Source organism: Artemia sp. Qi Xiang Cuo, chromosome 3 (genome assembly GCF_049724085.1).
Source record: "Artemia sp. Qi Xiang Cuo chromosome 3, ASM4972408v1, whole genome shotgun sequence".
Taxonomy (NCBI): domain Eukaryota; kingdom Metazoa; phylum Arthropoda; class Branchiopoda; order Anostraca; family Artemiidae; genus Artemia; species Artemia sp. Qi Xiang Cuo.
Window position 1 is genome coordinate 47307546 of NC_142796.1, and position 15341 is coordinate 47322886.

Here is a 15341-nt window from a genome sequence, read left to right on the forward strand (position 1 = left end):
TTTGGGAGGACGACCGCTTCGCTTCTTCAGCGCTATAAGTGAAAGTTACGAGGAAACAGGTCCACGTTTTCCGAACGAAACAAAGCGGATAAAAACAAAAATAACATGGGAAGCAAACACAAAAAAACAAATAAAAACCAAAATTGGAACAAATTAAAAACCTAAAATAACAAACAACGCGGAAAAACCAACAACAGATATTCAGAGACAACAAATTCAAAGAATTTAAGATTTTAAAAGCAAAAAAAAATTAATTTCAAAACTGAATCACTCACCAATATCTACGATTAACAAAAACAACGTTATCGCTTAATAACAGATAAGTGACTAGTTATTTAAAATTATATATAATTTTTCAGATACATCAGTATTTTTAAGGCCCTATTAAACAACAGTGCGTATCCAAAACGCTCTTAAAATTCCAACTTCTACATTTCTAGAGTCGAAATTTCACAAAAATCAGTAATTAGTTGATGAAAAATTGACTACTAGAAATTAAATTGAATGCTAAGAAGATAAAGAAAATTAAGAGCTACGCTAATATTCACAAGCGTCTATGAAACCGCTATTAAATCTGTTCTCGTCTATGCAGCTGAGACTTGGCCATTGAAATGGCCTCATGTCCGTGATTTGGAAGACTTTGACCAACATATTCTACAAAAATTCCTGACGTTTATGATACTCCAAAATAATTTCAAATGTTGATGTACGCCGCCACAGCCGCTGTATCATCAAGCCCAGTGACATGATTGTCAAACAGAGAATACTACGTTGGCTTGACCATGCCAGAGAAGACTCAATGACCGGATAAACAAGCAAGCGCTTCTAGCTGCTCCTTGGCCTGATTGGCTTGGGCGAGCAGGTGGTAAATTGAAAAATCGGTGGAAAGCTCTCGGAAATAACGTCAAACTCATTTGCAGATTTCGAAAGTTTGGTAGAAGTTAAGAGATATCAAAACTGGATCAAACCGGTAAGAGAGAGCTGTTTGATCCGGTTTGTCGAAGAGCTGGGACAAGATCATGAGAGATGGGAGTCAACTATACGGAATCTTCTAGATGCCGAGCAAGGCGTTCGGTTTGGTCCCGCAACAAGTACAAGTAAGGACAATAATCCCAAGATCCCCGTTCAAAAATATTGCAAAAAGAAATTGAGAGTGGGATAGACCACCCTGAGACTAGACTGGCTAATATAGTAGTAAACACAAAAAAAAACTTTCGTCAGCTCAACTCTGATTTGGGCACAACTGGCTGGCTACTGGAAATAGACAGTAGAATAGATTGAAAAGCTTTAAGGCTACACTAGCTAGATATAACAGTCAAACAAATGAAAACAAGAAAAGTTTGGCTAACACTAACTGAAAATTTCCTCTTTTTTGTCTAATATTGGCTACTAAAACAACACTGCTTTGGCTAAATAATTTGGGCTACCATATTATGGCTCACACTGGCTGGCTAGTTTAAATAGAAAATTAGGCTTAGGATAAACTAGTAAGTTTTGAGACCAAAATGGCTAAAAATAATAATCAAACAAACAAAAAACGAGGAGGATTTTGGCTAGCACTGGCTGAAAATTACACTTTTTGGCCAACACGGGCTGTTAACTTTATAGTTGTTTGTCTAAAAAATTTGGCATTTTGGCACTTGCTGGCTAACTGGAACAAAAGTAGGGTAAATTGATAAGTTCTGAAACTAGACTCACTGCATATAAAAATAATAATGAAAAAAAGGAAAAAACGTAGGAAATTCTGGCTAACACCAAGTAAAAATTTTCAAATTTTTTCTCTTATTTTTTGTTTGGACAAACTGATTGTTTCTTTGTTTCATTTCACTTTCACTTTTTAGCCTTGACAGCAGAGGTAGTATGTTCTTTTTTATTATTATCTTTTATTATTTTTTCTTTGTTGTACTCTGCCTTATTATTTTTATGATTCATTATTTTCTTTTCCTTCATTAGTACTCCCCAGTATATATGATCATCGACCATTTGACAATAAAAAAGTAAATTACAAAAAGGTGAACCTTTCAGGTTCACTTTTTTGGTAACTTTTGACAGTAAATCGCAAAATGAAATGCACTTAGCAGTAACGAAAATTCCAAAAAAGAGTTTTTTTCGATGATGCTGAGTACAATCCCTGACGCCAAGAAGTCGATCAAGATTCTGCAATGGTTTTAAGCACACTGTTTTAGCAAGGCCTTGTCGTTCTGTTTTATATTATTTTCGGTCAAAGATTTGAACGCATTATACTTTAGCAAGGCACTAACATTAACAACCAACGCTACACTGTTACATTTTTACAAGTAAAGCTTTTCAAATGTCAAAAAGAGTTTGCAAGAGAACATTATTTCTTTCGATGCTGCATTGTATCAAAAAACTTCTATACTACGTAAATGATTGAAACTGTTAATAATGCGGCACGATTTACATAATAAACTCTTTATTACAATTTACTTTTTATAGTTACTTAAAAAAAAAAACTGAAAGTGCTGAAAAATATTTTTGCAATGTCCGTCTTTTCTTATTATTTTGATAGTAAAACGAAAGATACTTTAGTTTATTAAAAAACTTCCCTTTTACCATGTTAATCTAACGCCGAGTTGCAACCTGTACGTACTCAGGGGCAGATACCGAATTACTGTTGGGGGGACGGGCAACGAAAGTTGGGATCCCTCATTGGTATTTTGCAACTCCACTACTTTAATTGGTGCAACTTTCAAAGTTCTGGACGAACACACACTCCAAAAACCACCCGTGTACGTGAAGGATAGGTAACGTCTAAAAATGTTTATAACAAATTATCCTAATATAAAAGATACACAAGGATTTTGAACTAGATACAGACAGCTTCAGGGTAAAGGTTAATTTTTCTTCATTTCTGATCATCCATCTGAGGCCAAAAAAATGCAGTTTGGCCCAAAATGGGGAGGGAAGAGGTCATAAGCGATGATTTAAAGAAAATTGAAACTTCACAGGGGCAAAGAGAGTAGCTTTGGGTAGATTATGACGGCGGGAGAGCGTATACAGCTGTGTTGGCCTCAGGTAGCTTGGTCTCGCAGTGAGTCATTAGAAGTAGTAGCATCAGTTCTGAACTTTAACGTCAATATGTACTTTAATTTGGGAAAACATATTTTTTTTTACTATTTTACGTATTCTACACACTTGTATACTTTAATTTAAATAATATTTTTTATTTGAGCTAAATTCAAGGGCTAATTTAAGAATCCAGGATTTGTTAATCATATTCCTGGCTGAAAATCTATCATAAACAGTAGATCCGATCATGTGAGTTTTTAAAACAAGCTGTGGAGAGGGGGAGGCGGATTCGTCAAAATAGCAAAGCACAGGTGAAATACACAAACATAAATATAAAATAGGGAGGGGACCTAGAAATAATGATGTTTCTTAGGGTAATCACAAAGACTACCCCTGCATTTATGGCTTATTTAGTAAGATTTGTGTAGCCTATACAAATATTTTTTTTTTAAATAAATGTGTCTTTTGTGGAATATTTGATAATAAATATAAAGAGGGCCTTAAGGACCATAAGTATCATTATAGCAGAAATATAAGGATTTAAAGATTTAATCTTGACGTATTACTCTCATGGACGCTTGCGCAAAAGCCAGAAGAACATATAATCCAATGAAATTTTATGCAATGTTAGCATACTTAAATGAATTATTACAGGCTTTGCTCATAGACTCATACCATAAGAAGAAGAACAAGAAGAATTTACCTGACTTAATCCATAAAAAGTGATGAGTGCTGCCATTGGTGCAGCTGAAGAAAATACAAATAAATGTCTTCTTATGGTATTTCGAACCAAATTTTCATGCATCAAAAATTTAACTAAGCCAAAAGCATCAGGTGCCTGAATTTGTAAAAATTTAGTGATTACATTTTACGCACATCTATACAGAGAAAGGAGTGATGAGGGGGAGGGGGGTAGCTCAACATAAAATTTAAAACAATTAATTTTTAGCAACTGAAGAAAACATAAAAAATTATCATTTTGACACATCACTGCCAGGCCAACAACCATAACTAAGCCCGATCATATAATATCTGAATCGGAATAAAAGTGAATTTTTCTATCAGTTCTCGGTCAGTTTAAAATTCAACTTAACTAGAATTGGAGTCATTGACAATAGTACATAAATCCAGTCCCTGGTAGGTCTTCATTTACTTTCAATTTAATTGGAATCGAAGTGATTGATAAGAAGTAAACCATATTTTTAGTAGTTTCCCAAACTGTAATTCATAGACAATAGAAAAATCCAGTTATTAGTAGCTTTTCAAGCTTCAGTTTGAATTTGAATAGGATCAGAGTTAATGTAAATGCGTAAATCCTGTCTTTAGTGGCTTTTCAAACATAAAATCATAGGCAGCAAAATAGAGCTGCCTAAGTGAAGAGCGATGTGGGCACAATGTATCGTTTATTTGTCGTTCTTCTGACAAGGTCACTTAGTATAGAAGGAGTTGTCGTAACAATTTCGAAAGGGGCTCATTCGATTAATAATAGAAAGTTCTAGTGGTCTTTTAAGAGTTGAAAGTGATTGGAGGGAAACTAGCCCCCCGCTCTCATCACTTCCCCAAACACACCCAACCAAAATTTTGAGATAGCCCTTTTGTTCAGCATAGTGAAAGTTTCAGTAATTACATCTCTGGTAATGACACTACCCCACAGCCCTCAGGGCGATGGTTGTATGTTATGCCCCGGAGGCATATAAGGTTTTTATGGAAGTGGTGGTCGAATAAACTTCGGAGGGGGCTCATTTGATTGGAAATCTGAAGTTCTAGTGCCCTTTATAAGGGTCAAAGCGATCAGGGGGCAACTAGTCCAACCACGTCCCTTTTTGACAATACCTCCAGGGTGGACACAACCCCCCAGAGCCCAGGGGAAAGGGTTGTAACTTATGCCCAGGATCATATGTTTTTTATGGAACAGATGGTCGTTTAAACTTCGGATGGAGCCCATTTGATAGGAAATCGGAAGTTCTAGTGCTCTTTTTAAGAATCAAAAGTGATTGGAGGGCAACAAGCCCCCCACGGCCATCATTTCCCAAAACACATCTGTTGAGGTTCCATCCCTGTTTCTTTTCTTTTCAGATAAATGACTCATTTTCTTTTCTGTAGGTACATTTGCCTATAAGATAATTTTTAATCCTAAGTTGAATTCTGGTTTCTAAGTTAGATTCTGTCGCAATAAGTAAGCTTTGAATTAAATTCTATTTTGGACTTCCTGATTTGAGTCATTGAAAGGTAAAGTTAAGAAAAAGTAGAATGGATTTTGAATGGGGATTTAGAGGATTAGCTAGGGCCAAGCGAAGGTCCACCCCTATGCAAAGTTTGTGTACAGAATGAATATTATTTTTTGGTAGTCTATTTTGAGACCCCCGTATGGGAGTCTGTAATGAGAGTTTATAGTTGTGTTTGTTGTGACATTTTGGAAGAATACAAGTAAGCTTCGAACTTGAATTTTCTACAGCCGTGTAAGATTATTTTTCCAGGAACTCAGACAGGGTAGGAACAGAGTTACGAGATACTGTCATTATTATATTGACAGGGGGGTTCGTTACCTCCAAGGAGATATTTAGAAATTAGAGGTAACCCAGGGTGGGTAGCCTTGGCCTTAAAGTGGCCATTTGACCACTCGATCACGTTATCATACCCTGGGGCAGGGTATACTGTAAATTGGGTATTACCAAACCCGATATTTACAGAACCGGTGAGGTAGACGCGGGCATCATATAATATTTGGCGCCGCCAGGGGCTTTCCCCTCCAGTAAGTGGTGTAACACCATTTTTGCACCAATAAGTGGTGACACCCGTACCTTACCATACCAATACTGGTGGCATCGTAACCTACCGGTATAACACTGGTGGCAAGCGGTGGCCTACCAGTATAACATTGGTGGCAGCAATAAAAGGAGCTATCAACAGCACTGATAGTAAAAGAATTCCGCGTATTCGAAGAGACAAGTTAATTTAGCCTAAGAGTGGCCTATTGTGATTACATATATAGAGAAAAAAAAAATACAGAATCAATTAACAGAATTATGAAGGTCTATAATGGGCTGTGCCTGGTTAGACAAAAATAAAAAAGAATAACGTGAAATTAACTGAGTTTGAGTTTACAGTGGGGGAATCTCCGTATTGAAAAGTATTAGAGGGTTTAAGGACAGATAAGAACACGTTGAAAGGTGGGTTATTATTTGAGTGAATTGGCGGACTTATGAAGATATAATCTTCAGTGACGAAGGCTATAAGGGTATTGAAGACGGCAAAAAAGGAGGATTTGGTTTGTGCGCACATTGGACAAGGAAGGTGGGAGGCACCTGTCCTATTGAGTAATCTGCCCAGGAGGAGATTATATTTGGAGTACGAGTATCCAGGGAGGAAATGTGGTTTGTTTTTCAGGGTAGTTCCCCTGTTTGAGTTTAGTCCGGCTAATTCACTAGTGGAATATTCGCGCGGTTTTTCGGTTAAGTTTCTCGTTCAAGCCCTGTTAATTTATTTTTCGGAGATATATTTCACTCACGTAATATTGCTTGCTGCGAAAGAAGTCGTTATTCCCTAATGAAGTCTAGATATTCCAGTTATTTAAAAAATTGTTGAATCTCATTACACGGAGCTGATAATTCACGATCATTCACAATCGCGGTAAAATGAGGGGGTACGAAATAAGCAAGGAAGAAATAATACGTGAAAAAACAAAACGAACTCACCCCTCAGAGGCTGTGCCAAATGAATCGGATTTACGGGTAAGAGAAAATACGGAGAGAGAACGAACAGATTCAGAAAATGAATTAAGAAGAAATAATGACAGAGGGAATCAAAGTAGTCCGAATAGAAGGAGCAGTGTTGAATCGAGATCCAGCAGGGGCTCGCGAAAAAGTAGTCAGAGTAGAAGGAGCAGTGTTGAATCGAGATCCAGCAGGGGCTCGCGAAAAAGTACTCAAATAGGTACGACACAACAACTATTGAATTTCATGGAGAAAGAGAGAATAGTTAGAGAACGAAAGGAGAAGGAAGATAGAAAAGAAAGAAAGAGAGATACAAAGGAAAGAGAGAAAGAAAGAATAGCCAGAGAACGAAAGGAAGAGGCTGATAGAATAGCCAGAGAACGAAAGGAAGAAGCAGATAGAGAGGATAGAAGAGAACTAATGCAAATAATTGCAGGGAAAATTTTCAAATGTATAAGAGAACCGCATGGGTTAGAATCCTGGAAAAATATACAACTTCGTTGACTACGGGGTGAGGTGGGCCAGCCCATAAAACAAATTGGGAGGCTGTGTCGCCCTGTCGGAAAAACGAAATACTTGATACTCGTGTTCAAAATGTTGATAATCCACAAAAATGGGAAGCGGAAGTAAAAAGACAACATAATAGTGAAAATAAGACGCGCAAAAATGATTTTTCGGGAAAATTTCCAGAAAATGGAAAACTTGAGAAAATTTTTAACGAGTGGGAGACGCCGAAAAATGTTTGCCAAAATGAAGCGCTGATTGTACCAGAGAAAAAGAAGACGAAATTTATTGTACGTGTTTTTCCTCACGAAGTTCGAGAAATTTTAGTACAATATGAAAAACCAAATGTCAGAATTCAGTTCCCATTTGATAAGTAACTATTTGTTTCGGTGGTTAAAGTAAAGAAAACTAAGAGGGAGAAAAGAGATATTAAACGGAGCTACAATGAAATAATGCAGTTAAAGATGGTGGACACTGGAGTCCAAATCAGATTTAACGATGATTGATTTTTTTGCGCGAATGACAAAATTGAGAAAAGTATAGATGAAAAGAGAAGTATAAAAAAGAGACAAAATTTGGAGATTCAGCTAGCAGTGGCGAAAAATAAAAAAATGTTGGATGCATAAATAATAGTTTGACTTACTAATTTGACTCAAAGTTCTTGCTCGGCAGCGTCGCCAGCGTAGAGGGAACCAGACGTCAGCGCGGTCAGTCGTCTCCAGAGTGGCCTGCTTTGTGCCAGGGTAGGAGCTTCACTAGGGTCAATGCAACACGCCGTGAGTCGATCGTGGATGATATCCGCCCATCTCATACGTGGTCTACCTCTGGGGCACTTCCAGCCGTTCGCAGTTGGATCGAAGTCAAATATAACTCGGGCAGGTGTTTCAGTGGGTAGGCGAAGTAGATGACCGTACCAACGCAGCGAGCGGGACTCAAGTTGTTCGGACAGGGGTGGTAATTTAAAAGACAAGAGGATATCCATGTTCCGTACCCTGTCTAGCCACCTAACGTGTTCAATTTTGCGGAGGTGTTTTGTCTGGACAGCATCTACCTTCATCATCTGCGACTGCGTCAAAGGCCAAGTCTCTGACGAGTACAACACGACACTTGCTACTGAGGCATAGTAGATGCAAACTTTCGTGAAACGACTGATCTGGGTTTTGTGAAATATTGTTCTCAGTAAGCGGCCAAAAACGGTGTTCGCCTTTGCCACCCTCGCTGTTATCTCTGCATCTAGATTTCTGTTTGAGCAAGCAATTGAACCAAGGTAGGTAACTGCTTGACTATCTCAACATATTGGCCACATACTTCTGTAGATGTCTGGGGGCTGCATGGTGCGTTGTCCACAGGCAAAATTTTGGTCTTAGTCCAGTTTACATTTAAAACAAGTTTTCCTGCAACATATGCAAGCGTTTCCAGTGCAGTTTTGATGTTAGTAAGATTTTCGCATACCAATGCAACATCGTCAGCGAAGTCGACATCTGCAAGAACTCTTCCAGCAAAATCGATGCCAAACGGATGCACCAGCAGTGTTTTGTTGAGAACATGGTCCATGACACAGTTGAAGAGTTCGGGAGCAGCAGCGCAGCCTTACCGAACACCATGTCTAATTTGAAAATCTGATGAGAGCTGGCCATTACAAGATCAACAGTTTCGGTCTTATTGTATAGTTCTTTGAACAGATTGACAATTTTCTTTGGTACACCAGCAGATTGAAGGATCAACCACAGTGACTGTCTGTCGACTGTGTCGAAAGCAGATCGAAAATCGACGAAGGCAATGTATGCTTTCCTTTTATATTCTAGAGTTTTCTCTGTCAGCTGTCTAATTGTATGGATTTGCTCAGTAGTGGACTTACCCAGCATGAATCCAGCTTGCTGGTGGCGACGAAGCGGATGGAGGTACTTTGTTGCCCGCTTGAGGAGCAGCATGTTGAAGAGTTTGCCGGGTACCGAGAGCAGAGTTATTCCACGATAGTTACTACATTCTGCTTTACTTCCTTTCCTCTTGAAAACTGGCAAAAGTAAACCAGTCTTCCAGTCTGATGGTATTATTTCAGAGCGCCAAACAGTATTAAACAGCATTTGTAGACAGAGGGTCATGGATGAATCGCCATTTTTAAGGAGTTCTGATGTCAGGCCACATATTCCAGGCACTCTGTTCTTCTTCAGATTTCGTGCTACTGCTTTAATTTCTTCTGCCGTAAATTCAGTTCCATCGGGGGCAAGTGTAGCATTCTCAGCAGCAGCAGTAATCTGGTCGTTAATTTGGTCCGGTGAGTCTGAGTTTAGTAGCTTTTCGAAGTGTTGCTCTCACTGGCGAAGGCACTGTGATTTGTCGTAAATATTTTCGTCACTGGCGTTACGGAGATACGATATAGTTTGAGTGTATTGACCTGAGAGCTCATGGAGGATCTTATATGTGGCTCCGATGTCCTTTTTTGGCGGCCTCTTGGAGCTCACGTGCTTTTTTTTCAATAAAGGTCTTATGGCCTTTGTGCAGCATGATGTTTTACTATGTATTTAATTGCTTATACGCTGTCATATTCCCGCGGAAGCGGGCTTCCCGTCTGTAATCAATACTGGTAAGGGACTTGTTACTGATCAAGTCTTTGTGCTTACACTGATTCATTCCAGCACCGCTAGTTGCAGCTGCAAGAGCATTCTATTTGAAGACCATCCACACACCTTCACTATCATCACATTGCGTAAGAAACTCAAATCTGTTACTGCTTAGTAACAGATGTTACTGCTTAGCTGTGACCTGATACTGCTTAGCCAAAGCGGGGTCTTGCTGGATACGGTAGGTATCAATTTTCCGAGGTTTCTGGCTGGCTTTTGTAGCTTTCAGGCGAAGCCGGATTTTGGCAGCAACAAGACGATGGTCGGTGTCCAAGTTCGGCGCCTCGGTAGGTGCAACAATTCTACATAGACGACAGCCATCGCCGGCGTATGATGATGTAGTCCAGCATCTTCTTCGTTGGTCCATAATTGCTATACCAGGTGTACTTGGCTATATTGGGTCTCTGAAACCATGTGTTTGCAATGTTAAGATTGTGGGCGAGACAGCAGTTCAACATTCTCTCTCCGTTGTCGTTTAGGCTATCTACTGTTACGGGTTCGACAGCAAAATCCCACAGGCCAAACTCATTTGAAATGCTAGCATTCATATCTCCTAGAAGGACGAGGTAGTCATGAGGAGGTACTGACGAGAGCTCAGAACTTAAAAGGGTATAGATGTCATCCTTATCTTCTTTCTGGGCTTCATTTGTGGGGGCATAACCGGCGATTATGGTTATTTTTCTATGTTTACCATAGAGCCATGCTCTGAGGAGCCTGGGTGTAACTGGTGTGAATGACAGGAGGGCCTTGCGTGCTGTACTGTTCAGCACTAGCCCAAAGCCTGCTCGTTTCTGGTGACCACCAGAACAGAGCAGTGTGCGCCCTACACCGATATATTCCTCACCATCACCAGATAGATGTATTTAAGTAATGCCAGCAATTGTAGCTTTATATTTTTTTAGTTCTTTGCCTAATAGAGGCATTGAACCGGGTTGGTTCAGTGTAAAAACATTCCAGGTGGCCACATTGACGCCACCCTGGTCAGCAATATTCAGAGGGAAGTGTCCGTGGGCGTTGCGAGGTCGAGACGGGGTTTGAGATGATATACATGAGGCTGAGAACCAGGGGTCCAAGAACCAGGGGGAATAAAACAAGATGATTACAAAACAGAGATGAATGACTTACAACGGGTTGGGGGAAAGTTGGGAGATATTGAATGTCGAGTCGGTTTGGAAAAACTTGGAAAGGAATCTAAGATTAGTATTATCAACTCAAAAGATATGTCGATCCTTTATGAGGGGGAGGAATCCCTTGGGGAAGATCCCCTGCGGGAATTCGCGAAAGATAGCCATTTTCCTAAATGCAAAACTGGCGGACAAATTGTGATCCCTTTACCGAGGTTTTGCCTCTCTGATCTGGAGTCCTTGGGGGATACTCTCTACCAGTAACTTCACATTTCATCCAAACCTTTTTCCAGTAACCCTATTCATAGTTTTTACTCTTCATTGGAACCGAAAATTATTATCGGCAAATAGTATTCGGTGCGAGATGTATCTAGATTTCATTTTCAATTAGGATCAATACATATTCTGCATTTGATTATCCAAGAGGAGGGAGCCCAGAAAAAAGGCGAGTCATGGCTCGCTCAAAATTGTACTTCAGTCACAGTACCCTTATCGTTTTCACTGGCCTGTGCATTTTTGACCTTATATTATTTGACATTCTGCCAAAGGACAACTTACAGTTTAATTGAGATGTGGAGTTGTTTCCACAGATGGAAATTAAGAGGCTAGTACAGTCAATTTTTCAGGATGGTTGGCATCATCGAATGTGCCAGAAACTAACTCTTTGCTCCTCTCAAATGTAAATTTCGTAAGAGCGAGAAATTTTTTATTTTGCTGTGCAAGATAAAGTGCCAGAAATCTCGTGGATTATTCCTTCTTTGAAATCCCAAGCTTGATGAATAGAGCTGTACAAACAATATCTTTGATTGGTTGGACAGAAATACGGAATGGCAATAGAACAAAGCCAAGGGGATGGTATAGTCGTGAAGCCATAAGCCAACGGTTAGCTGCAGTGGAGATGTACAAAAAAAGGAAGAATAGAAGATAGAAAAGTTTGGTGATTTGGAAGTTAGGTGTTATATTTGTACGGTGGGACCAGCGCGGCGCATGGGTGGTCGTTTATCTTACGGAGGGAGATACTGGGGTTACAGCCCTTGTTTCTTTTCTTTTCAGATAAATGACCCATTTTCTTTTCTGTAATTATAGTTGCCTATAGGATAATTTTCAATCCTAAGTTGAATTCTGGTTGCTAAGTTAGATTCTTTTGCAATAAGTAAGCTTTGAACTAAATGCTATTTTGGACTTCCTGGTTTGAGTCATTGAAAGGTAATGTTAAGAAAAAGTAGAATGGATTTTGAATGGGGATTTAGAGGATTGGCCAGGGCGAAGCGAAGGTCCACGCCTATGCAAAGTTTGTGCACAGAATGATCATTATTTTTTAGTAGTCTACTTTGAGACCCCGTATAGGGAGTCTGTAATGAGAGTTTATAGATGTGTTTGTTGTGACTTTTTGGAAGAATACAAGTAAGCTATTTTCTACAGCCGTGTAAGATTATTTTCCAGGAACCCAGACAGGGTAGGAATAGAGTTACGAGATACCCTCATTATTATATTGACAGGGGGGTTCGTTACTTCCAAGGAAATAGTTAGAAATTAGCGGTAACCCAGGGTGGGTAGCCTTGGCCTTAAAGTGGCCATTTGACCGCTCGATCACGTTATCATACCCTGGGGCAGTTTATACTGTAAATTGGGTATTACCAAACCCGATATTTACAGAACTGGTGTGGTAGACACGGGCATCCTATAATATTTGGCGCCGCCAGGGACTTTTCCCTCCAGTAAGTGGTATAGCACCATTTTTGCACCAACTAGTGATGAAACCCGTACCTTACCACACTAATACTGATGGCATTGTAACCTACCGGTATAACACTGGTGGCAAGCGGTGGCCTACCAGTATAACAACATCCAATCAAAATTTTAAGAGAGCTATTTTATTCAGCATTGTTGAAGGGTCTAGTAATTATGTCTTTGGAGATGTTAATCTCCCCACAGTCCTCAGGGCAAGGGCTGTAAGTTAGGCAATTCATCCATCGTTTACATACAGTATATTTTATTAAGAAAGGTGGGCATGTTCGACCTTTAATTTCCAAAAAAACGAAGGGCATTTTGGCGAGCCTTTCAGAGAAAGTTGAGGATAGTGTTGAACTAAATCAATACATCTTATGTGCATACGGGTTGTCAAATGAGCGTAACTCATAAATGACTAATTATATTAGTTTGGAACATTAAGAAAATGATAAGGGAGATTATGAATTGACCAAAAAGGAAGTATTTACACGCTACTGCAACTACTACAACTACAGCTACTACTACTGCTACCGCTTCTACTGCTACAACTCCTACCACTGAAACTACTGCTTCTGTAGCGAGTACTATTAAGGCTGAGGATATTGAAACAAATCTCTGAGGAAGCGTTAAGGGAAAGTTGAACTAAATAAAAACATACGATTTACAATAAGATTGCTGATACAGGCGTATCAGCAATATTTTTGGAACTGCTCACCTTACCAAGATGAAACTTCTGGGACATCAAGAGGGGATACTCAACTGACCAAAAGGCAACATTTACCTGCTACTACTGCTATTAATACTGCTGCTACTGATACTTCTAATACAGCATAATTACTGCTACTGCTACAACTTAATTTGTAGTTGTACAAATTAATAGGCTACCATAAGGCTGCTCGTATGAAGATGAAAATTTGACTGAATATTGAGGGGGATTTAAACTAAATCAAAATGCACTATATAAATGCAGATTGTCAAGAGGGCATAAGTCAAGAATGGATTTGGGTATTAAGTTGGACCCCTCAGAGAATGCTTAAAGTGGAGGATTAATCGACCAAAAGTGTTGAGGGGAAAGTTCAATTAACTTGTACCCCAGTTATAGCGCAAGTTTCATTTGTGCTTTACTGAAAGCAATATATATTTTAAGTGATTTCTCTTTTATCATTACAACATTGAGGAATAAATTGATTAGCGAAAGCTCCCAAAATTAATGCGATTATATTTTTAAATATCAACCTAATTCTATTGGTCTGATATGCGCTAAAGTTCCATTCATGCTACTATTACTACCACTACTACTACCTCTATTACCACTGCAATTACTGCTTCTTTAGCGAGTACCACCAACGCTCAGGATATCCAAGTAAAATTTGAAGATACGTGCCCCCCCCCCCCCGCGGAAGATTCCCCCTGGATAATCTCGGACGTTCATTAGAAGGGAAATCGAAAGTTCTACTCACCTGTTAAAGTCAGAGGCAGTCTTATAGCGTTGCTTATAGTAAAGAGCCATAAGGGTTCAATATGTTGATATTTATTTATTTTCAAGCTGCTACACCAAGTTTAGAACAAAAAGTGCCCAAACCTGGGTACTGAAGTTCCGATTTAAGCGATAGTCCAATAAATGCATTCATTTTATACGCGCATTTTTACATTAAAAAAATCTCTTTTCCACTTCACTTATGAGGTAGAGGTGCAGACACCCTTTTTTAAAGAGGTATCGCCAGTTTGTTTTACTCGTTAATACTAGTCAAAAGTTACTTGTAACTAGTCCAAGCGAGTAAGAAACTATTAGCCAACTTATTAATTGGCTACTGTAGCCGCTAATCCATTGTTTGATTTTTACTAATTGTACTTATTCAAATTTAATATATGTATATTTTGAAAAAGTATTGAATATTGTCCATTAAGGCTACATAAGGCTACCCGAATTTTTCCATATGAAACACTTTTAAGGGACAAGTTTTTTTTAATACAATCTAAAGAACATGTAACAGTCAGTGTAACTAAAAAAAAAAAATCCAGTTTTCGAACTCTTTTAGATATTTTAAATAGTAGATCTAGAAAATAGCGGATCTCTGTTTGAATATGAATTAAAAGTCTTGCTCACTAAAAACGTATTGGGTATCATCCACTGAACATACATCAGAGCCCCATTTAGCAGTAATGACAATTTTTTATCGTTAGTGGCAATTCTTATTGCTATTTGTTTCTTAAATGTTTTTATTAATTTATCTTGAACGGTATACAAATAATTTTGTCATACCTAGAGTACTGATTACCTGGTTTTCATAAAAGACAGATGGGAATGCATGGTTATGTTCTTACAAAATACAATAGTTTTTTTTTACAAAATCCAATATAGTTCTTAAAATCCAAAATAGTTCTTGCAAAACCCAAAATAGTTCTTACAAAGTCCAAAATAGTCCTTATTTTCCACCCGGAAATCCCCCCCCCCCCATATTCCCGCTGAATAATTTCGGATGTTCATTAGAAGGAAAATTGAAAGTTCTACTCCCTGTTTAAGTCAGAGGCAATCCAATAGCGTTGCCTATAGTAAAGAGTCATACGGGCAAAAGTTTTAGGGAACGTTTGGGGGGGGGGGATCAATTAAATGAAAA

General features: G+C 38.8%; 1 protein-coding gene across 1 annotated transcript in view; it reads right to left on the minus strand.

Moving 5' to 3' along the window:
- Zip102B (Zinc/iron regulated transporter-related protein 102B) overlaps positions 1-15341 on the minus strand; it is a 128747-nt gene that overhangs the window by 12684 nt on the left and 100722 nt on the right. The window contains exon 6 of the mRNA XM_089086970.1: positions 3734-3868. Coding sequence (XP_088943096.1) covers positions 3734-3868 — 135 coding nt within the window. The remainder of the gene's footprint in view (positions 1-3733; positions 3869-15341) is intronic.